A 25,139-nucleotide genomic window follows, 5' to 3' on the forward strand; every position below is an offset into this window, starting at 1 on the left:
ATCGCGTGTCTGGTATCTAGATATGTCTCGGCGCAGTTATTGTTTATCCAAAGTTTCAATGAAGGGTCCAGACTAAAGTTTACTTATACTGTTGGAGAATGGTGCCGATTGGTACTCCCCCCCCCCCCAAAAAAAACACCACCACATACACAGTGGCGCACCCATTTTTTTTGGGGGGGGGGGCGCCTTCAGGCGTTATCTTTTTTTTCAGGCGTTAAGTTTTTTAGGTCAATTGTTTTTAGTCCCACAATAGTTTTACCATGGTGACTGTATTATTTTCGACTATATAATATAGGGGAGTTAATGGCGCCACCAACGTCAAAATAGTCTCCCCCTCCCCTTTTTTCTGCCGGCAAAAATTTTCGGAAACATTTTGTGAATAAATTCAAACTTCAAAAAAAGGGGGGGGAAATTGTGAGCCCCCCCCCCCAAGCCAAATCCTGGGTGCGCACTAACCACCACCACCATGCACCGCCAAAGTAAACTTGGCCTCTTGTCTTGAGGTTTTTGTTTTTAGTATTTGTTTGTTTCCCTTGCCGATAAAAGCTTGGCCGACCGGATAGGGGCGGGGCCCTGGGGCGTACCAATAGGTAAAAAACGACGGGGCTGTCACTTTTCAAGATATTTTTTGGGGGGCGGGGGTTGCGGGGGCGGGGGCGTAAGGGGCAAAGTAATTAACTGGGCCATAACAAATAATTGAAAAGAAACACATAGCTTAATCACACTGGACCAAAAGTCCCATGCCTATATTTTGAAAGTTCACATTTTGAAGGGGTCACTAATGGTTCAAAGTTGCTTGGGGGGGAGGGTAGGGGTGAACACTAACCACAGCCGATATGCACTGGCTACAAAGGAAAGGGTGTGAAAAGCCCATTATTTAGATTTTCCCATTCTGCAAGTGCAAAGACATTTTTGAGTTCTCCACGATGTCTAGATGCTAGAAATATATGTAAAGTATATTTCACCCTTTCATTTAAACTAAAGACATCCACAATTGACAACAAACTCCAAGATCTTGTTTCTACCATTGAATGAACTGTTTTATTTTCCAAAAATACATATAATCTCAATTTTAATCTTTCAAGAATTTGCAGGCAATAACTTGTAAAGCAAAATAGGAATAAATTAATGCCACAATTATCCACATTTTAAAGATATCAGAGAAGATACGTGCACATTTAGTCAAACATAACTGATAAAAAGACTAAATGCCATACCTAAGCAATTAAATAATGCCTTTATTGGAACTCTTATTTTGTGTAATAATGATAATATCAAAGCAAATCAGGCATAATTCAATTTATTTGTGCGGACAACTACATTACAGGAATTTTCTGAGTGATAATGACGGAAGTTGATAATAACAAAGAAAAAAAAACATAACTTGAATTCAAGGAGTAGATAATATGACAAGTAAAAAATAAACAGTGATATTAACAGTTTAATGATTAAGGGCCCATGCAATGTAATATTGTTTTCAATGCAATCCTTGAAAATGCACCTTTGTCCAATTTTGCTTTAGTTTCAATTATCGTTTTGCCATTTTCAAGGGTATTTTGGTGCCTCGTTGGTTTTTATGTTTATGCAAATTTCCATGTTCATGAGCAAAAGTGTGATGTAATTTCACGCAGAAACCTAAATGTTACAGCTATTTCAGCATCAAATGTTGCCAGAAATGTGGATGTTTTGCTGTCGTCAATTTTTTTTTTGGGGGGGGAGGGGATTCATTGTTGTGTCAGTACATAGCAGTGAGCAAATGAGCAAACTTTTCTCACACAAAAAATATCGACGTTTTCAATGAGCAAATATTTGGGTTCACAATTTGAACAGAAAACCCATTAACTGAAAAGTGTCTTTTTGAAATGAAATCACAGCCTCATTTGTCCGGAAAAGCACGGAAATTAAAGAGGTGCATTTTTCAATGATAAAATTAACCAAAAGGGAATGTCAAATAGTTTTCATATGTTTAAGAGTAGAAAGTTGCACAAAATGTGTTCCTAAGAAAAGTTCATTTCATGGGCCCTTTAATAAAAGCATGCTATAAAAAAATAAACTTAAAAAACACAACACAAGTAAATAACATTCAACTAATCAAATCTTGTTAATGTTTCTGCGACTTATCAGCACACTAAATATTTCAAGACTTATCTGCATGTTTTGGATTTTTTGGGGGGTACTTTTCATGAATGAGCGAGGTAGATAGTATTGTACTGATACTTTTCTTTAAACAAACAAAAAAATACAGAAAACACATACAAATTTGGTAACAGAAAAAACACCATCCTTCAAAAAAAAACAACCATCCTTTGATAATTTATCCCTCAAAAGGAAATCTGAAATGAAAAATAGACCCACAAATACACCATCCCAAGCCCCCCCCCAAAAAAAATGAACATAATGGAAAATCCAAAACAAAACAAAACAAAAACCCTTTCCCCCCCCCTAAAAAAAAGAAGGGAAAATCAATAATAAAAAAAAAAAACCACCCCGAAACACAGTACCTTCGATATTTACAACTTTCTCACAAATAACTAGCTCCATAATTTTCTTTCTACAATATATATTCAAAGATTTCATACATACAATATATTCCTAAATTTGAGTTATTTGAGATAGATACAATATTTTATTTTCAGAAATTCACAAATAATTGTTATACTACAAAAGAAACTAGTTAAATCAGTACCCTGAACCATGTGAATTGGCAACAGCGGACTAACACTGCCACTAATTATTATATGAAAAATGGGTGTACATATCCTACAGACCACTCTAGGCACAGCATGTGAACACTGTACAATCATAGTCACCTCCCACCTATAGACTTCGTGCCCAAGTACCACCTCAATGGTTACAAACATAAGAGAGAGGGGAAACAATTGGCACACTTTGAAGCATTGCTCTATAGAGCTATATTAAATTACTAGAGCGCTAACTTCGTGTAAAAAGTAATGCCAGCTGGGCGCATCCATGTTTGTGCACAAACCTATGGAGACCTAGAAATTTTGTACAGCTTTTGTACGGCTATTTGCATATCTGCATTTGTATTCCAAACCGGTGCGATATCGAAGCCAATACGCCCAAAACCGAAACGCGAGATCAGCAAATGAGCGTGTCATTTTGCTCTACGCAAACAGCGCAACGTGTGCGCGTATTTGCTGCAGATGCTTTTTGACATAACGTTGTTTTTTTAACCGTCAATGACGCGCTTAAGTTGTTTTCGTATGCTCTACTTGCGCATTGCATGTAGAGTACACTTTCAAAATTCAATCCATCTAATTTCATTATGTTCTACAAACGCGCACCTGAATTCAACATGTCTGCGCCCAGAGCGGCTTCAAAGCGTCTCCGCGCGCAGAATGAGGAGTTAGCGCTCTAGAAATTTAATATAGCTCTATGGGTCAAAAGTAGTAAGAGATGAACAATGACAAAGAAATGCCTTTGTCACAGTTGATTTGAATAGTTTGCGAGTTGACTAGGGACTGGAGGACTTGTGATTGACTTGTGGTGACTGGTGACTGACTCGGTCACAGCTGCTCTGGCCTACTTCACGCCATACGCACACAAACCAACACATGTGGTGTGTCTCCCCCTATGCAGCTCGTCAAGAGTGATGACAAAGCGCCATCTATTGCAGGGGCGGATCCGGGAATTTTTAGGGGGGAGGAAGATTTGTTTATATCCGCGCATGTACTTTTCATGCACAGAGTCAATTGTCCAGAATAACCCTCCAAGAGCAGTTAGTTGTGCAATAGCCGACCTAATAGTTTCACCATTACTGAGCTCCACGCGCAAACAAGAGGGGGCTGTTGACCACTTTTCAACGCTCCAGTGGCGGGTTCGATACTGGTTCGATTTTTGTCCATGACCACAAGCCATCGTATTTATTTGAATGCACAAATTGCATATACACACAAGAAAATCTTGCCGTCTAGCCTGATTCTTCAATATGTAAATGTCCCCCGCTCACCCTAGAAAATGAAAAATTGCTAGAAAAAGTACAAGGATTTTGGGGGAAAATGTGCATTGCCCCCCCCCCCCCCCCCCGAAAAAATCTTGGCGACACCCATGACCATGTATTAGTGTCCTGACTGGGTCCACCCATCAATCAAGGGCAATAAAGGGGTACCTTGAAAGAAAAGACAGCGTTTCAATTTACAATATAATGGAAATATTGCAAATTAAAGTGTTTTTACAATATTTAAAACTGTTGACCTTAACTTCCGTTCAACCAGATAACAATTGAGTAAATTCAAACACAGGGGTCATTGTTTGGTTCCAAGACGTTCACATAAAATGTGAACGGCTTGCGAGACTATCACGCTCTGAAGCCCTAATCTCCCCATGTTTTGATTTTCCTAAGAATGTACACTTTGTATCTATGAACTGCTAGAGTCGCTGTCTTCTCGTGTGGACTGAACCGACCCGTAGCCGTTGATCGGTGAGTTGTTGTAGCTGGTGCTCCGCGAGACTGGGAACAGCTTTTTGCACTCGTCGCAAGGCTCAATCTCACCCTCACTCTCCATGTCGGAATTCGCGATCACGGAGTACGACCTCGCTAGACGGAACAACCAAAACAAACACATAACCAAAAATAAATAAGTTGAACAAAGAAATTGACTAGGCCAGCAATTTGAACCGGCAACCTCCGGAACACACTATTGGCACTTTGCCAACTGAGCTGTCCATCCCCATGTTGGTGCTTCCCTGATTAGTAAATGTCTTTCTTCATTGGGGCGCAGTTTCTAGTTTGAAAAAAATCAAACCCGAAAGGGTCACACTAAAGCATTTCACAACTTGAAAATAAATTGTGTGACCAAAAAGTAACCAAAAATATATTTTTTTTTAAATCTGCAACACATATTGTGTAAATGGTAAGGGGAGAACACGAAATTAAACGAGCCATGTGGTAACTTGAGTAACTTGAGCTGTAAAACCCTGTAAAACCTCAAGGTAAACTCAGAGTTGCCGCCTCTTTAAATTTTGCATTCTCCCCTAAGGAAAACTTTAAAACAAAGAAGAAAAACTAAAAGGGGAAATAATTGTTACACTACAATACTTGCATACGTCATATGAATTTATGATATATCAAGCAGCAATGTGGGGATTTGGCTGACTGCCAAGTTTAGACCAGAACAGATTCACACTCAGAATTGTATCTTGCAAGGACCATCTGTGCCATAAATGCTTTGACAATTTTTCCAAAACACTATCTCAACACTAGTTCTGCGATCATGTGGAGCGCTGTGGTCCAACGGTTACGGTGTTCAACTCACGTACCGTGGTACGTGGGTTTGAACCCTGAAGGGGAACATGGAGCTTGTGTTCTTGGGCAAGGCACTTTACTACAATAGCATCTCTCCACCCAGGAGTATAAATGGGTACCTGTGAAGGTAGAGACCAGATTGCACTGGTCTTGAGCTGCTGTAAAAACTGGTCTCATGGCCTGATGAACAGGGGTAATTATCGCAAAGCGCTTTGAGACCTTTGGTACAAATTGACCTATCGCCTTTTGCGAGTTAGCCATGCCCTTAGACAACCTTATGGAGTTTTTGTACACTGAATTTTTTTTGTCTCAGACTTTGCACGTTCCGCGTCCATTTGTATATCATGTAATTGGACAATATTTCACAAGCTGTGTTGACGCGATTCTACCGCAATCGGTCAATTGCTACAAAAGCACCACCTTTATACTATTCTGAAGCAAGATACTCACGTGGGTTTTTCCTGACGCCTACAGTGACTGGCAGCAGAGTAAGGAGGATGATTATTCCAACTATGGCCGCACCACCAGGAACAAAAACCTGAATATCCCTGTAGAACCACTTGCAAGCTGGACAACAATTTCTGGATTGGAACAAAAATTCAAATCACAAAGTGTTAATGCAAACACACTTTACAGTGAGAAAACAAATATAAAAAAAACACACACATTTAATTATCAATTTTATGTAATTTTAAAAGGTGGTTTGTACAGAGTTGGAAACAAGTAATCCAAAGACTCAAGTTGTCACAAGTCAATCACAAGTCAATCATAGGTCAATCACAAGTCAATCACAAGTCAATCACAAGTCAATCACAAGTCAGTCACAAGTCAATCACAAGTCAATCACAAGGCAATCACAAGTCAATCACAAGTCAAGTCAATCACACGTCAATCACAAGGCAATCACAAGTAAATCACAAATCACCACAAGTCAATTATACGTACTCCACTGCGCACACTGCATTGATGTCTATCAGGTGCTTGACTGCATTCTTATTAGACTTGTCACCAGTCCATCCATTATCGCGACATTTCGCCAGAGGTTTTCGGTCAAAAACGATACTTTACAAGTATATTTTTTTTTCGAAAATGGGAAATTCGTAATGTTTTAGTGGCAAATCGTATTTTCGTAATTTAACAAACAATTCGAAATAATTACGAAAAAATCGTAACAGTTGGCAGCTATGCAATAACCATCTCTGCCCTCACAGGTACCCATTTACTCCTGGGTGGAGAGAAGCAATGAATGACAAAGTGCCTTGCCCAAGGGCACAAGCACCACGACCCCGGCTGGACTCGAGCCCACAACCCGCAGCTTTACCCACAGACCACGAATCCAGTGCCCTTAACCACGAGGCCACAGCACTCCATTTAGTTCTCCGTTGGATCTGAGCCTAACTTTTCTTGAGCCTGTTGGTACTGGATGAGCATACTCACACGCATGGATGACAATACTGGATGATGATGACTGTGATTCCGTTGGACAGCTTGTCTGTGAAACTCATGGCACCGTAGACAAATGCACCGGACTCCTGGAAGATTAATTTCAAAAAATCAGTTTCACTATATTAGTGACAAAAGTTGCAGGGCCTGATGTTTCGGTCCTGGTGGAATTGTTTTCGTTCATCTGTTTCCTGCCAGAGTGGCTTAAAACTTGATCCTCAAATAGGCGTTACGTTTGAACTGCTTGACTGATTTGAGATTTGCAACAAAGCACATTCATCAATATTGTTTCCGTTTACTGGGATATTAGCAGAAAATGAAAACCAGCAATAAATGAATAACCAATTTCAAATATTATCAACTTCATCAAATGTTTACATAACCAAAAGCATGCATATAACCCACAACTTATTGGAAGGAATCCCAAATTTTCACTGTACGTTTTGAAATATTATATTCAACTTTTCAGTTATCTATGGAAAAGACTTCTATGCGCTGGCCATTTTTGATGGTGTTCTTTATTATTTTATCAGAGCATAAACCAAAAAATGATAACAACGAATTTAAACCCTATTTAAAATGTTCTCAACTTCCTCAAGTGCACAAGCATGTATATAAACCTACTGACATGACTTGTGAGTGAAAATTAAACAAATGCGAGTGCATAATAAGCTTTAGCCGTGTTGTAAGAAGTCTTGCATGAAAGTTTTGCATGAAATCGATCTAAATGATCCCTGCCAGAGCTTAAAAATGCGACGCCGAAAAATGTGACGCCTATGGAAGATATGAGAACACCATACTTTTGGTCAATTTTCGGGACAGAGCTAAAAAAAAAATTACGCTTTAATAAATCTACTGTAAATTAATGTAATTCTACACACCGTGTTATGTGAGATGAGATCAGACGTCAATGCTAATGATGTCACCAGAAGCGTTGAGCCCCCAGCACCAAGGAGGGCAGCAGCACCATAGACCTGTAAGCCGATGCCAGGGAAATACAGCCAGGCACAGCCACCGAGGAATACGAGCACAGCCAAGAAATATGTTAACTGGGTGGGAAAAGAAACAACACAGCACTCATCATTGGGACATATTCAGTAAGTTCAGGTTGCTTTGCTGTTATGGATCAAGGCTGGTTCATTTTCAAGCCTTCCATCGCTGTGCTTTCCCCCGCCTTTCCAACGCTGTGACCCGGGTTTGAAACCTGCATGGGCCAACATGTGGATTGGGTTTTCAGTCCCTGCCTGATTCTGTGGGTTTCCCTAGCATCTTTCTGGGGTTTTCCTCCCACATCTAAAACTGTAAATTCCTCTCATTATCTTCTCTCTACAGGTTTCTTCGGGATTTTTGAGCTACAGTGCCGAGGGCGCTTTTGAGGAATCCTTGGTTTCATTACCAGAAATGATTAAACTTCCAGGTGCGGATTAGTATTTCATCGGGACAAAAATGACCCCCAACCTTCTCCACAAAACAGGCCCAAGAACAAAAACTACTGGACCGAATCAGGCGATCTTCGTTTCATTTTCCTTCTTAAAAGATTCTCCATACATTGGTATACATGTATGTGGTTTGAGTCTCGGGGTAGTGGAAGCATGCCATTCTAGGCTTTTTTTTTGACCACCCTGAATAATATGCTTACCTTTCGGCCTAAACATTTATTCAATATGCCAGCAAAGAATGAAGTCAAAAACCCGCTGACGTAAATAACTAACGGTACCAGAGCAATCGTGGTCTGCAAAATTAAGGAAAATGACTTTTGATTAATCAATCATAAGATTTTGCACAAACTTCTTAAATCGTTTTAATAAATTCTAAAATGAATGGAACATTCATTATGATTCCATAACCTTAACTTTAAAGATATTTTTTGCCCTTAACAAATGTAATGTTATAAGCACTAAACACTAAGCAGGGGCGGCTCCAGGAATTTTCGCAGGGGGGGGGATTTTGCAGGATTTTGCAGGATTGAGGCTACATTCCAGCAAAAAGGCCTAGAGAGTTAGGTTTAAATTAAGAAGAAAACAAAAGGTGATAAGACCACAAGTTATGACACATTAGCACTGGTCCTCAGTTCACAGAAATGCAGAATTATATATGATTTAACCCTAACCCCTAGGCCCTTTTGGCTAGGAACCATCCTCAATCCTGCAAAATCCTCCAATTGCCAACTTGTAAAAATTGGATTCAGCCTCAATCCTCCAAAATGATCCATTATTTCTTGAATTTGCTCACTTGAGGGGTGAACATCGCCTCAATCTTTCGAAATCCTACAACGATCACTGTTAATAGGTTGAGGCAGTGCCGCCGACATTCAAAAGCAGTGCGGATGACATCGAGCATAATTCAGGACTCAATTATGCATGAGTGAACATAAACAGTGCAGGGTACAGCCTACGAATTTGACGCAATTCGTCCTCCAAAATCATCCGACACTTTTCATCATTCAGCCTCGATCCTTCAAAATTCTCCAAAACCACCTGGAGGATTTCTGAGGATTGAGGGTTAGGGTTAGGACGCTATACTTCTATAGCAGATAACACCAGACAAAAATGCCGATTTGGAGAATACAAAAAAATAATCTGGGACTCGGGGAAATCCAGAAATATTTTGTCACCTTGCTCATCATTAGAGTCTCTGTTACATACATCGGAATGTAAACTTGGGATATGTTGACCATCAGTCTACTGCACATGTATATCATCGCGACCTTTCAATAGGAAACAAACATGATAAGGAAGAAAAATAACAGGAAAAGCTATTATAAACATTTGTTTCAAGAATGTAATGAATTGTTTTTTTGTGAAATACACTATAATTTTATAAGATATTTAAGAGGTATATTGCAATTTCCAGTCCCAAGTGTCTTTTTTTACATAAAATTCTGTTCCAAGTCCTCATCTAGGTATCCAATGATATTCCTCTGAGGAGAAGGCCAATTAAAGTAAAGCGTCTTGCCAAAGAACACAAGCATCATGAACCTTGTACGGGCTCAAACCCACATACTGCTGCACACGAGTCGGACAAAGAAACCAATGGAACATGACACTCTAACCCAGTTGGCACTTGACCTTCCATACCTAACTTCCAATACAATTCCCGCACTTTTAAAACTTCCCAACCTTTTAAGTCCTATTCAATTTAAAGGGATCAACATTACATTTTTCAATTTCTGCTGGTACCACATAGGGCCAACCAGTAACACTTATCACTAAGAGAAGGGGTTTGCCCTGATGTGCAGTGGCTGCAATATGCGCCGCAGCACCTTGTATACCCTTTATAAAGCTGCTACATAATGGGTCGCATATTTCTCATAAACTTCATTTCCCTTTCTATACAAATAGACATAACTAACAGCGCATTGAGAACCTAATCGTTGATAGATACGTGTGCTATATAATTATAAGACTCCATTATCATTATATATATTATAAGTGACTGGCCACTCTGATTCAACTAAAATACAATTTTGTGTGCTCAGGACCATGGGTTTTTTTTGAGGGGGGGTTGTTTTTGTTTTTTGTTTGGCTGCAAAATATTTTTATCAATTTCAAATACCTGATAGAACTGCGACTCAAACAGCCAATCCTTCCACAGCATCTTGCATTGCTCACTGCTGCCATACTTCTTCTTGTTGACAATGCAGCATTGCATCTGAGACGTGCGGGACTCTGTGGGCTCTTTGGTCCCACAGTGGAAGATTAGGGAAAAGATGGCGCCTGTCCCGACGACAATTATGGCAAGATACTATCGGAAAAAAGGGAGAAAATTGACGAAAAAGTTAGAATTAGCACATTTGGTATTCAAAATGCGAGTGGGAATATCAAAACTTAATGATTTTCACTTTTCGATAGAAAAAAAACATTTTAATGTTTTTCACTTAATAATAAAATCCTTTCAATTTAAGGTGCAAAACGGAAGAAAAAATTGTTATGCTAATGTTAGTACAAAATTCAAAACAACTAAGGACTGCACCATATTTTTATTGATCCAACTTATGTGCTTAATTTACTTCCATCTTTTTTTTCCGATTGCATGAAAAAAAAGATTGCAGATTAATTGCCTTTAGAATATATGTTTATACCCCAGTCAGTACGATCAATTCTTGAGACGCTTACACGTAGTTAGAATACTTAACTCGTCATGCTCAGAAATCAACAGAATTTGTCAAATCAACAGATCAGTCAAATCAGTCCATGTATGTATGTGGCCTTGATTTTATATTCCATGGCCAAATACCACACAGTTGTGCTTGCTCCTGAAACCTTGAAGCATGATTTTCATGTTGATCACGAGATTCCAATATCCAAGATTCGTAAATACATAGACACAAACACATGCCACGCCGCTGTCCGAGCACTTGTACTATCCAGACTCGATTATTGCAACTCTCTTCTCAATGGTATTAATCAGTATGAGGTTGATCGACTCCAACGGCTCCAAAACAATGCCGCTCGTATCACATTATCTCAACCCAAATACACACATGCCTCTCCACTCCTTCAACAATTACATTGGTTACCAGTTAGACAACGCATCAACTTCAAAACAGCAGTTTTCATGCACAAAGCACTTCATAACACAATGCCGCAGTACATAATGGGATCACTCAACCTTAATGCACCCAGCCGTAGTGGCCTCCGCTCCAGTAACAACCTTAGAGTTCCACGCACATTCAAAAAGGCAGGGGACAGGGCCTCCTCAGTGTCTGGTCCCCGGTGTTGGAATTCCTTGTCACACAACATCCGCAACATCAGTTCTCTTGACAACTTTAAGGGCAGACTGAAAACTGATCTGTTTTCTCCACATAATCTGTAACTTGTCTTCTGGAGTTGTCCTTAGTCGCGCATTGTTACTTGCGAAAATGCGCGCTATAAATTGTGTTATTATTATTATTATTATTATTATTATCACAACATCATGTCCGCCAACATATAAATATTCATGACCTGCTCAAATATTCACGACCGGCTTACAAATTCATGACCCAAATCTGATTCCTTATTTGTCAAATTGATAAGATTCACTAACCCTGAACTGTGGAACATCGTTGTGAGACAGCTTGTCTGTTCCCGTGGAATTCAAAAGTACCCAGCAAATGCCATACACAAAGATGTTGGCAAACACAGTAAATGTATACCTGTGGATAAAAATAAAAACATATTTCAAGATCAAGACAACCAGGGCAAATCCCACAGTCAAAATCAGTTTCGATTAGACAAGGAATCTTGGCTGACAATGGCTGAGTAGGATGCAAAACCTCAACTTTCAGAACACCTCATCAACATCACGAAAATTAAATTATCACTTCCTGATAGCCAAAAAAATGCATTTATTGCAATTAACAGGTACTGTACGAACCGCGGACAGCAACCTAAAGTGGCTAGGGCAACGATATGCAAATCAGACGATGCTGAAAGAAAGCCGTGGAACATCTGTGGGCCATGACCTATCTTTTTCAGGCAATTATCGTTATTTTGTCCCTGGATATATATAGTGAAGTTATAGTTGGTCTGCACACTCCAAACTTGTTGGAGAATGTAGCCACACTATCTAGCTCTCTGTCCATGTAAAAAATGAGTCTCCACGACCAAGTACTGAATAATAATCTCCTCTTTATTCTCATATGGGGTCGTCGTTGGAAATCCAGCAACAAAATAAAGAAGACACAAGCCAAGGCTCACGAATGTTCCAAGGTGTTCATTCAGCGCCAGCTGATTTGCATATTGTAGCCTTCGCTACGTCGCTGTTCGCATTTCGTGCAGTACATGTCAGTGCATAGCTACTGTTGTTTGCAGACAACTGACCAAGGCTATGTCTGAGTAAAACCAAGAAGTATAGGGACTATTTGTGACCATCACACAGGACTTACCTAATGGCATTAAGGGCCACCCTCTCAGCAGCCACATTGGTCAGTTCAGGGATGAGAGACAGGTGCGAAATCTGAGTGGACGCCCAACCAAACTGGAAGATGACGATGAACGGAGCGAAGTACAGCAGCTCCGCCCACTGGCTGGCATGCTCTGTGGCGATGACGGGACTGAAGATGAAGACGAAACTGCTCATGACGCAGATAGTGCCTGTTGGTTGACGGTTTGAGAATTAGATAAGGCTGTGCTCATTTTACACTTTCATCAAACCCAGTATAAAACATGACAGCGGCCGTCAATGGCCGTCAATCAAACAGTACGCTTTGACCAATTAGATTGTGACTTTTAGTCAGGTGACCTGGGCAGCTTAGTCAACCTCGGCCATGAGCACTGTGAAAAATGTGGCTCGGGCATGTGGCCAAATCTGGAGCAAGCAATTCTAGGAAAAGCCTGAATGCATCGCACATACTCCATATAAAGAGATTTTTTAGTACTACCTGCGCGAGGCACATACCATACCCAAATAGCTAGAGAGGTGTTTCGCAAAAGGCGAGGCCATTATCCCTGTCCAGGCCCCTAGCCAGGTAGGGGTACATACACATGCACTTGTTTAATACCGGCAAAGCACATATTTATTCCCTTGAAAGGTAGAGCTCTAATTAAGGACACTTTCAAAACGGAATTCTTTCGCACAATTTTGTGAATTTCAACTCTGACGACTTGAATTTAAACTATCAACCAGCATCATCACTAAACTGCATTTTCAGTTTTTAATAATCCAAACTGGTTGCACAAACTAAATATCTACATATGAAAAGGTTGACCACAAGACAACTCATATTATATGTTGTGTTTCCCCTCATATTGGAAAATAAACTGAAAATGATGAACAGATATATTTTTTATTATTTCCATCATTAATTGAAGCAAAATGGATGTTTTCCATAACCACAAGAGTGACCAAATGTAGTTTTTCGGAGTTGCACTGATTTTTTTTTTAGTCTTGTTTTTTTTGTACTGGCCAGCAAAGTTTTTCCCTTGAAAAAAATAACGAATTGCATAATCACTCGTCTGTGACTGGAGACTTACCTAAGAGATGCCAGGTTTTCCGTTTGCCGTAGCGACAGCCCAGCGATTTGTCAGACTCGTAGCCAATCAGGGGCGTGCACATGGCGTCACTGACTTGCCCAATCAGCATCATGTAACCTGCATTCACATTACTTGTTTTTGACAGAGGAGAAAAAAAGTTTACAAAATTAACAAAACATGAGACTAGACAAGTCTAGTAAAGGTAAGTCACAACTGACAATAAAGATAGGAAGAAGGACGCCACTCGGCTGTGCAGCGCGCACATAGTTCTATTCAGTTTATTCAAAATGGCTATTCACTTGAAATCTTTTTAAACATCTGGTCTGCACAATGAACCGGATTTAGCATATTCATTGGTATACAGGGTAATCCTATACAATAGCACTGCCCGGCCCTCTTCACCAGCCTACAACCATGTAGTCTAAGTCAGAAGTGATAGTCAGTCAGTCAGTCAGTGAGATCATCTGTACAAAGACGACACTAGGCTAGGGCCAAGTCAATTCGAATAATTGACTCAAATTGACATTGATCGATTATTCTGATATTCGAATATTCCGCACTACACTAGACTGGCAATCTGGGACCAGCATAAAACTGAAATTGTTTTTACAATTTTTAAAAAGGTTCTTTGTTCTCTCATGTAGTGGATAGACGCATCTTGATGAACCCTAACCCCTTAAAAATTGTGCGAGAAACCCTCTAGAATCCTACCAAATTCACAACTTGACAGGAACCCAAACCACATTCTTACAATTTTTCAGGGGCATCGAGCCCCAGGTTGCAGGCCAGTAAATGGGCCCGAAATTGCCTGCCCTCAATTCTTTTTCTATCAGAACATTTTGTGGGCCATGAACTTAAGGGTTTGTAATAAAGATAGGCGGACGCAGTGAACATTACTGTGAGCTCATATTCACTTCGGGTGAAATTGGGCCCTAAAATTGCTCTATTTTGCAATGGAGCGCAGGTACATGTATCATTTTTTTCAAAATGGTAATGGGCTTCAGGACTATTTTTAAGGGTGATCAACTTTGGATGGAAGTTTCACCCCAAAGTCATGGGTTAACCCAAAAAATTGAACAGCAAATGAAAGATGTTGAAATAAGCTTCAATTTGATGTGTGTCCCAAACACCATGGAGAGTTGTGAGTATTTTCCTGATCTTGGGAATTGGCCGTATTTATCCATCATGCCTTTATAGAAAGTTCTCATTAATTGCACGGGTTTCCACTTATTTACCACATTATGTCAATGCCAAATTGGCAAAGATTTTTACTGCATTTCGTGTACAACTTATTAATTTTCCCTTGTGATGTACACCAACTACATGTTCAAAGATAGAAGCATCTGTTAAGTTTGACCTTCCACAAAAGTTTCCCTGAAAACACAGGTGAATAGGTCTGGTGCAGAATTCAGCTGGCTCTGTTCCAGGTAACTGGATTTTGACTTGGTTGCTAGACAACAAGGTCAGACGTACAGGGTCACTCTCACCTGACTATTTACTTCAACTGACAGTTTATAAGGGAAACTTTTTATGACAAAACAAGAGAGGTTTTGTCAACTTCAAAAATTTGGCGTAAATCAAGCTATGAAGAATATCCTTGCTGTAAGGAGGGGAAGTATGGAAACAGGATTTTGAAACTTCTACTTAAACTTTAAAGGGACAATTTGAGTTAACCCATATATCTCAACATCAACATTTGAACGCTCGTTCTTGCCTAGAACCATCAAGGTATTGAACAATCTTTTATATCGTGATTCTTTCTCGCCAGCCGCTTTAAGTGACAACTATGGGCTCCGTGCGCCAACAAAAGAGGGCGCATTTTTACCTCTTTTGATCGAGAGCTCCTTGGACAGGACACAAAGCGTATGCGTACTGTACTGTACTGGTTCGCGCGTGAAGTACGCACAACTTCCTAAATGTGTAAAAGTTATAGCCACCGCGTCTCCGGGCCGCGTGAACGTCAGGCATCGTCGGCGCGCGAATACATTCGAATTCAACTTGCGATTGTCTCCGAGACTAATAACTTTGGATACATTTGAAATACGCAGTGGATGAGTCAGGAACAAGTCTAGGTCAACCCCAACTGTCCTTTTCGGGCCGTTGATGGGGTATGTGCACGGAGCCCATAGGCAACAACAATGTGATAAGCCGTTCAAATTATAATCTGATTCCACTCTTCTGGAGGCCTCCTTGTTAATCTCCCTAGCGAGATATTTAGGAGGATTTTCTACCAAGTACCAAGAAAATAAACCCCAGATGAAGTATAAATACATGTATGTTAGAATATGCCTTCCTAAATCCTACAGAATCTTCTAAAGCTGAGAGATTTTGAAGGCTCTCAGTTTAGGGTTAGTTCCAACTCCTTCACATTTTCCCTCAGGGCGGCCTGCTAAATCCAAATAAATCTAGCAACTTTTTAAAATCGAAACGCCCCTCTTAATTTTTTTTTTATTAGTGTATTTCTGGTCGATCCAGTCAGTAAGCAGTTTGCAGCAATTCTAGTCATTTTCAACTTCAAAAGGTGAAATTTGATAAATTCATAACAGTGAACATACAGAACAAAAAGTCTTCATTTCCTGCTCTGATTGACAACAACACTCATTTTTTCTCCCAGTCAGATACCATGTTTATCATGGTCGAGTTGTGGGTCACAAGTCATAAACCACATTCCCTCTTTGATTGACTAGATCGTACAGAAAGTTCAATTTGGTGTTTGTTCTATTTGATCTCAGGTATTATCATGTGACAAGATCTGGTATCCTATTTCCTCTGTCTGACATCCTGGATCATATCCTGCTGGTTTCAGGTATCGGCATTACAAGGCACCAACCTGTTTTTTCCATATAAATTATATAATTTTTTTTTCTTTTTCAAACTTTGACTTTTCAACAAGGCCTGGAACATGCCCAACTACTTTTTGCTTAGGAAATGAATAAATGAAATCGTTTCAAATTTTTTATCATCAAGTGTTCAGAACGTTTAAATAAATTGTTTGACTATGTGGCTTCTGAATCTGATGTTAAGGTCAAATACTTGATGGCAAACAGAAGTCGGGAAAGAAAAAATTTCTGCCGACGTGACTTTTTTTTTTGAACTCTGAATCCATGATAATGGCCAAATAAAAACAATGCCTTTTAGATTGTCTGCATAGTCAATAGTTCAAAGTTCAAAAACTAAAGGAAATGCATTTGGCTTAACACAATAGTTCATTTTTGGGTGGGCAAAATTTCCCCAAATCTCACAGTTTTCTTTGATTTATGTTTTGATTTTTTTTCTTTGTCATGTTTGTAGGGGGCGATGTTAGGATAAAAAAACAAAACTTATTAAAGTTATCAAATCTATTATTTAACAAAAAAACCTTGCTTTAGGGCCTAACCAAAATTAAATTCTCACTTAAATTCAAATACTTACTTGAAGGATAGGACTTTATGGTAGAAGACAAGAAGATAGCTGAACCACATGGAGGCACACAGATCATTGAGAACGTGGCCGACGCCGTAGGCAAATCGGCGGGGGAAGCTCAGAAGAAATGGAGCATCTGGCGCTGTGATGGTTTTCCTTCTTTCTCGTAACGACGCTGGAGTCTTTCCATCCTCCGCCATTTTTGGGGAGGGACCAGGTTCAGGGGAGGGAGCAGTTTCCGGCACGTTTGGCTCGAGCAACTCTAGTTTTAAGGTAGTGCGAAACTTAGTTTTTCTGCTGAACAAAACAACAACAAGAATATCTCAATAAATAAAACAACAAAACAATCATTCATCTTTAACCTTACTCCCTAGGCATTTTTGCTAGGATGCAACCTCAATCGTGCAAAATCTTCCAACTGCCTCCATGTTTTTGCATACAAATCCACCATTATTTCTTGGAGGGATCCTTGGAGGGATGACCACTGCCTCAATCCTGCAAACTCCTCCAGCAATCACTGTCAATATGTTGAGGCAGAGCCAGTGACATCCTGGAGCAGTGCTGAGGATCTCAAGTATAATCTAGACTTAAATTTATGCACGGCTGAGAATAAACATCACGTGATCCAGCCCAAGACCTTGGCAAAGTGCATCCTTCAAAATCAGCCACACAGTTTTGCAACAGAGCCGCAATCCTGCAAAATCCTCCATTTTGCAAAGAGGATTTTTGAGGAATTGGGAAGGTTAGGAATAGAAGCTGGAGGGGGTGAAATGCAATTATACAAACAGCTTGTATGCACATAAATGATGAAAAAAGGGGTGAACGGCAACGTCAATCATCCCAGTTGGGTGAAAACAAGAATAGGCGAGCCTAGTAAACCTTAGACCAGTCAAAGGCAGAGAGTACAACATTTTATTCAATAGATTCAGAATGGCTTTTCACTGGACCTCTTTCCATGCTTCTGGTATTAACTAGCCGGATTCAGCCCATTTATTGGTGTTATGTGGTAATCCTATACAACAGCACTGCCCGGTTCTCTTCACCAACCCACATCCAGTCAGTCAGCCAATGAGATAGCTACAAAGAGGACACCAGGCTGGCCCTCTGGGACCAGCACAAATCTGCTTCCTTCTTACCGCATCTTGCGTTTCTCCTTAGTCATGATTCCAGCAAACAAAGGCACAGCTTTCTGTGCCAGTTCATGCAGGTGTAGAAACAGTGGTTTTTGACACAAGTTAAAAAAATACTGTAAATGTGCATCAATAGAACACTTGACCGTGTTGTTTTGACAAGTAGATCCTGGCTTGTACGAGCGCACAGTAGAAATAAAATGAAGAAGCAATGGTATGAGCTCTTTTTGCAGGTACTCGGTACCACTTTCCTGCCAGGGAAAGTGTCACATCACATCCTTCATGTGACGCACACCATCACATGCATCTCAAATTTCATGAATCTCAAATTACATCACCCCGATGCAAATTCCATCTTATGAATAATTTAATTGGAACAGATTTTGTTGGGCAGTTCCAGCTGGTTGAACCAGCTGCCAGGAAATGCAATGAAAAAAAACCCATAAAAAACTACAATTGAAATTGAAATTGCATTGAAAAAGTATAAACAGTGTCAACTTGTGAAGTTCATGCTCTGTGGTTTTCATATATGGTATTGTCGACATGTAATAAAAGTCTATTCACCCCGACGATCGTCGACTGTGTGGATTCACTGTACTAGGATATACTTCCCAACAGCGCATTGGGGGAGGGGGGCCAATGGGGCCATGCTCCCCCCAAACAAAACAAAAACCTTTTTTTTCTTCTTTTCATTTTTAAGTGACGTAGCCAAAAAGGCAGCCACTGCTACCGGTACATCACCCACAAAACTCAACAAAAGTAATACATAGTGCCCCCCCCCCTTGCTTTTCATATTAAATATGGGGCAGAAAATTTTTGGAACCACATTTTTCCGTGAAGAAAAAAAGGTTTTTGCCCCCCCTCCCCCCCCCCCCAAAAAAAAATTGTGTTCTGGATCCGGCCTTGAACATGCACAGTTGTGTGCATTAATGCACAGGGCTCGGCCCTGTGGTTTGTCTCTGTGTGTGAGTCCGTGTGGTTTCCGCCCTCTCCAATGTTTTGACTGGCTGCAGTGACTGGTCCCAGCCTTATTTATTGAGCTGGTTCTAAGCTCTGGGGTTTGTGTACAGAGAATGGGGAATTCATTCTGACACTGATTCTTTTAGAGCTGGAACTGAGCTTAGTGGGTACCCCGTTCTTGAAAGGAACTCGCAGCTCCACTTCTCATGTTGGACTCGGGCAGAACCTGATACCTGTCAGATCTGCCCAACACTATTACTTACTGAGTCTCCAGCGTTTTATAGCATCACAAGTCATTGAAAGTTAATCACGACTCATCCAGTCTCAAGTCAATTCACAGCATATTCACATTTATTGTGACAAAATGCAACTGGGAATTTAGAACAGGGGTGTGAGTGACCACTGATAAAAATAGCTGAAAACAGCTGGAAAAGGTGTAAAAAAGCTGAACTTTGGAAATCTCCTACATGTATACTTTTGAACACGGCAAGTGAGGGAAAAAGCTGAAAAAAAGCTGAAATCCAAAACAAAAAAAGCTGAAATCAGCTTGAAAGCTGAGATTTCACACCCCTGTTGGACCTGGAAACTCCAAACCACACAAAAGTTTGTACAGTATTTTTATATTTATAATGGCATTCATTAATTTTTTTTAAAAAACGAGAAAATAAGCAGATCCGAGGAAAAGTTGCGAGCCTGCGTTCCATTGTTATACACGTACAAAATGTACATGAAGCTCATCCCCAGCCCTATTACTTGTGATTTCTGTAATTTTCAGAAATGGATAGATTTGGGGATTAGTATTTTATAGCAAATATTATTACACTGACCTATTTAAAGTTTTTTCGTTCATAAATACTGGAAAATCAAGGAAAAATGCTGTTCTTGTAGTCTGGTTCCCTGACCCAGAAACGGAGCAATTTACAGACGTCAGCAATTACCGATTGCAAACAAAATGTGGAGTAACTAAATTTGGTAAATTGGGGACAGTACTTGAAAAAAGTTGTTTCTTTTTTCCAATGATGGTCGGCCGACCGTTGTTGAAAATTGAAACAAAACTTCCACTTTTCTTGAAAGTGACAGCACACCAGTTGCCATGATTTCACTGGATGCTTGAGACTATTATTCACTTTATACAGTCAAGTAAGGTATTTCATATAAATTTGATAGTTTTGTTTTTTGAAGTTTACTTATGTTGTACATGTATGCCTATGAACTGACTTGTCATTTTTGTACTTGTGACTATAGTCGACTTTGTGGTGTACTTGTGAAACAAATAAACAGTAACAAATACAAAAACCATCTGTTTTCTTAAAGAAGATTGATTGCAGTGCTGTAGGAATGATTCTGGAAAAAGAGTAACTTATTTTTTATTCCTAAACCAAAGCGACTCGCCACACAATGATACTGCATAATCACAAGCTGTCACCACACAAAACAGGATGTCGGTTCTAAGTTTATTGATAAATTTACGCTTCAATGGCCAAGGAATGACAGGAACATATTGAAACTTTGTCATGTGCGCTGTTATCATCAGGTTGACAATGGATTTAATCAAGTCATGAGACTCCAGATAAGCCATCCCGTCCAAGGGCACATTTTGTGATTATCATCACAAACAGTGACCCACTACTCTCTTTGAACAAAGAAACTGACTGGAGGCTGGAGTGGGAATAAAACCATAGTGTTCTCTACCAACTGAGCTATCCTGGCAAGCAGCAAATTTCAGGTTTATTTTGTTTGGGGGAGGGGGCACTGCTTGGGGGGGGGGGGCACTGGAAAACAAACAGAAAATTAAAACAATGAAGCCATTGTGTTTACATTTCATTGTTGAAATCATTCAATAAAGCCTGGTGAATTACAAGTATCACATGATTTGGTACCAGCATATCAGAAAGTCAACGTACAGTAACTGACCCAGATACGCTGATGGATCAGAGTAAGCATACAAAGTGTTGTGAACAAACAATTTTAACACATGACTAGAACTAAGTAAATATGTATGCAGCAAGGCAAATTTATATATTTTTATTTCTCTTGCATCACCTCAGTAAGCTTTACTTGACAGATTATCGAGCCAAATTTATTTATTTTTGTTTGTTTCCGTTGCATCATCTCAGTCAGCTTGTATTGACAGAATATCGATCATAAAAAAATGGGGTGGTTTTCATCAAACTCCGCAACACAAAAAGACATTGTACATTTCATGAAAAATTACTTTAAAATGGCAATGGATATATGTTTGCACTCTAAGGGCTGCATACATTTTTTTCTGCGGTTAAGATTTTGTTTGAATAAATTTATTTTAAAAACAGTGGTTTATAACACTGTACAGGATCTATCAGAGACCTAGTCTTTGTTCAAGACTGGATATAGATTTATTCCCTAAATATACAGCCGGTTCCTGACAAGCGCAATAAAGCTGCCACAGCGGTAGACCAGGATGGACTCCTCCGTTGTCTACACGCGACGGAGTCCAGGGTATGAACGTCTGCTGCCATAGCGAAATATGTTCACCTGATGGAGGAAGCTGAAATTTTGTTTACTTCCTTGTGTCCGGAATTTTGCATACATTTGGTTAAGAAAAAGGTAAATATGTCCTTGAGCGATGTGTTTACCAAAATAAACCGCAGATCCACACTTTCGTCGAAAACGTCCTCAGTACGAACATGTCGTGTGAAGACTTACGCGCGCGCATGCACATCCCACATACACATGGCATACACTGTAGTAGGCCTATAACGTGTTGCACGTGTGCGTAAGTCTTCACATGGGGAGTTTGTAGAATGTCTTAGACAAAAGCTTGGATCTGCGGTTACTTTCGGTAAACACATCACCCAATGACATATTTACCTTTTCTAAACCAAGCGGATGCATAATTCTGCACACAAAGAACATGTAAACAAAATTTCAGCTTTCTCCATCAGGTAAAAATACGGGGGGACAAATGTGTTATAATATGTTTCGCTATGGTAGTAGAATTAATACCCTGGACGTCAGTCGTAAGGCAATGAAGAAGTTGTCCAACCTGGGCTACTAAAAGAGGCACAGTTTGCTATCAAAAAGATCCTGAAGCAAATGAATTCAGCCTTAGGAACTTTGACAGTGTTTTCCAAGAAACTTCAAGCGTACCTCAAGCACGCTGCATTAAAGCTAATGCACACACATTTCGTATGCTCGGAGTTTCCTGGGTAATGCTGTCAATTTTTCCAAGACTGCCACAGCAGCTTCAGGATGGTGCGTTGTCGTGGAGAGCATTCTCGTTGTCTTGCTTTCCGCGACAACGCACCAGACGAAAATTGAACTCACTTGCGGCGCCTGAAAGCGGTGTGGTACCCACATACATGTACATCACGCGCGCAGATTTTTTTCGATATCATCACGTGATGCATACATTTACATAATTAGCAAATTAAAATAGATGACAGCCGTTGAAACTGGCGTTTTTTTACAGACAAGCCACCGAAATCGTCAAGAGTTTTCACATTTTTTTTGTGTGGTCTGTTTCAAGTCGATCATTAGGCTTCGTAAATGACTGCTGAATGTATGAGGTATGTTAGCTCTACTGAGTGGAGCGTTGAATTACGGGTACCCCTCCATACAAACGCTCCACCGATTTGGCATACTTTGGTGACGGCGTCACTGCACAGTAGCATAGTCACAAACCCACGCGAGGACAAAAAGGCCCCCCCAAAAAAAAACGGTAAAGAGAATACAAATGAGAGAGACAGTTACCCTGGATTGATCTACACATTCATGACATTCCATCAGACCCCTTACATTGTTCCCAAACAGAGAAAATTTTGATGAAAAACAGCAAAATAGTCTGAAAACTTACAGCTCAATGTGTTCGCCGTGAGGCTCAATCCTTGCACCGGTTTGCCGAATGAGGGCGTCTGACGCGCGACGTCACCGTCGTTGCTCGCGCTTTATCAAAGACTGTTTCGTGTAATAATACGTGCTCCGATCCGCGCCGTACAACAGTATGGGCTTTGAACACACGCAGGGTGGATGGAGACGGCTGAAGCGTACACGTTCTAAATTAAAAACAAATTAATGACTGCAGATACCCACATGAAACTTGTATCAAAGAACTACTAATTCCTTCCCCCATGCTAATACTGACAAATGAAAATCTCATTGTTATTAAAATACGTTTCAGCCGTCTCCACCTTGCGTGTGTTCAAAGCCCACAGTATGGGCTGAGGTGAAAATGAACAATTTTTGAGAGGCCATTTTTTTAGGGTCTCTTTCTACCACATTCTAACGAACAGGTTATTCCTCCAGCGCTACATGTGAATGAATATGAGCATGTCAGCTGGAGTTACTCAAGCTAATGCTTGTCTAGTCCGAGTAACTTGGACCCAACTTATCGCCTTTTTTAACATTTGGACATGGTCTGGCGATCGCCAGACCATGTCCAAATGTTAAAAAAGGCGATAAGTTGGGTCTTTTTTAACATTTGGACATGGTCTGGCGATCGCCAGACCATGTCCAAATGTTAAAAAAGGCAATAAGTTGGGTCCAAGTTACTCGGACTAATGCTTGTCTATGTCTGAGATCCTGGTACTTGCTTCTATTTTTAACATTAGTGCAGAGTGCTATTCTTATTTTTAGTGGACACAGAAAAACAGAGTTTCAAAAATATTGGTCATGCTGGGACTTAACTCAAGCAACACTGCATGCGAGGCGGGCGCGCTATCCCCTAGCCCTACTGGCCTCGCGTTCGCTCGCCAAGAAATTGTAATTTCCCAATCGAGTTATCAAACTCAAGCGATACAGTTTAACTCACGTGTTACAGTCATGCAGACATGGCAGAGTATTTACTTCACATTGTGATTGAATGATAAAACTTGTCAGACCCCCTAAAGCTACGCGGTCCTATTTCCACGCACTCGCATTCAATTTGTGTGTGACAATGCGCGCGCGTTGCAAGCGTTACCTGCGCAGATAATGGAGGGTCGATGATACTGAAATAAACAAAGCATTTACAACACTTACCAAGGTCTAACAATCACCAACTCGATCCACACTATGCATCAGCTCATCGAAACCTTCGTGGCAAATAAATGGAAAGACGAAAACACGAGATCAACAATCAGCTGTTTGCTTTTACAACTCACGGTCTGTTTTGCGGTACCATACTAAATCTTTCCTATCAAATTAACAGACGAGACCACTGGGCACCATACACAATGTGACACGGACTACAGTCACGTGGATCGATCTTTCTTTCACAACAGCCGGCCATGAATGAAATAAAATTTTGTTTCGTTTCAAGATTTATCAACACTTCTACATTCCTCCCGCTTCTGTGATTTACTTGCTAAAATCACAACAAAAAGTATTAAGCTCAGATAATTTACGTTACACAGAGTGGAAAATTTCTAGGCGAGCTTGAGTGGACATTATTAAAAATTTTAAAGAATGATGTCTTATGTAAGTAAAAGAAGTGACAAACAACATGTTCAATGATATGGCCACTGAGTGGGGCTAGAACGTCACGGGGGTGTGTAGAGGGCGGGGTGATCCAAACAAACAGAGGGATTTGAATAGAACGAATCGTCACGTGCACGAGCTCGGTGGCGTTACGCGTTGTTTTTGAACAAACATTTCTGGACCTGGCCCTGGCAATTACAACTTGCAAGTAGTTAAAAAAAAAAGGAAAGATGCAATTTCATGCACAAACATCCCCCTTTAATTTAATAAGTTGGGAAACACGTTTGCTATTTTGACAACTCGTTACATACCAAGGAAGGAGATTTGAAATTGAAACTGTTGTTCACGCTAATATTTGTGATAGGATATAATATGGAAATTGAGTGTCTATGGAAAGCCTAATATTGTAACAGCTTTTTTTTTACTTGTGTCAATTTAGCGGACTGTTGGGTTTCAAAAGGGGGGGGGAGACTGACCCCAAAATGGGAGAATTTTAAAGGGATGTCATCCAATTCTGGTTATCTGTTAATATCACAAATGCTTCCT

The 25,139-nt window shown here is 40.2% G+C and overlaps 1 protein-coding gene across 4 annotated transcripts; it reads right to left on the reverse strand.

Moving 5' to 3' along the window:
• Nucleotides 1-4,035: 4,035 nt before the first annotated feature.
• Nucleotides 4,036-24,308, reverse strand: LOC119741246 (major facilitator superfamily domain-containing protein 12-like). 4 transcript variants are annotated; one of them, XM_038217000.1, is made up of 12 exons: nt 24,156-24,304; nt 17,077-17,361; nt 13,666-13,796; nt 12,579-12,786; nt 11,738-11,846; nt 10,265-10,453; nt 9,324-9,416; nt 8,349-8,441; nt 7,591-7,758; nt 6,704-6,798; nt 5,717-5,847; nt 4,036-4,558 (listed from the first exon to the last, which is right to left on the reverse strand). In XM_038217000.1, the coding sequence occupies exons 2-12, from the start codon at nt 17,265-17,267 to the stop codon at nt 4,380-4,382; spliced, it is 1,587 nt and encodes a 528-aa protein (XP_038072928.1). In that variant the 5' UTR covers nt 17,268-17,361; nt 24,156-24,304; the 3' UTR covers nt 4,036-4,379. The 4 variants fall into 4 exon arrangements, with proteins under 4 accessions (XP_038072928.1, XP_038072925.1, XP_038072926.1 ...); XM_038216997.1 differs by having other exon boundaries at nt 4,380-4,558; nt 17,077-17,364; nt 24,156-24,308; XM_038216998.1 differs by lacking the exon at nt 24,156-24,304 and adding an exon at nt 23,947-24,118 and having other exon boundaries at nt 4,380-4,558.
• Between the last annotated feature and the right edge of the window lie 831 nt (nt 24,309-25,139).

Source organism: Patiria miniata, unplaced genomic scaffold (genome assembly GCF_015706575.1).
Source record: "Patiria miniata isolate m_02_andy unplaced genomic scaffold, ASM1570657v1 HiC_scaffold_5, whole genome shotgun sequence".
Lineage (NCBI taxonomy): Eukaryota > Metazoa > Echinodermata > Asteroidea > Valvatida > Asterinidae > Patiria > Patiria miniata.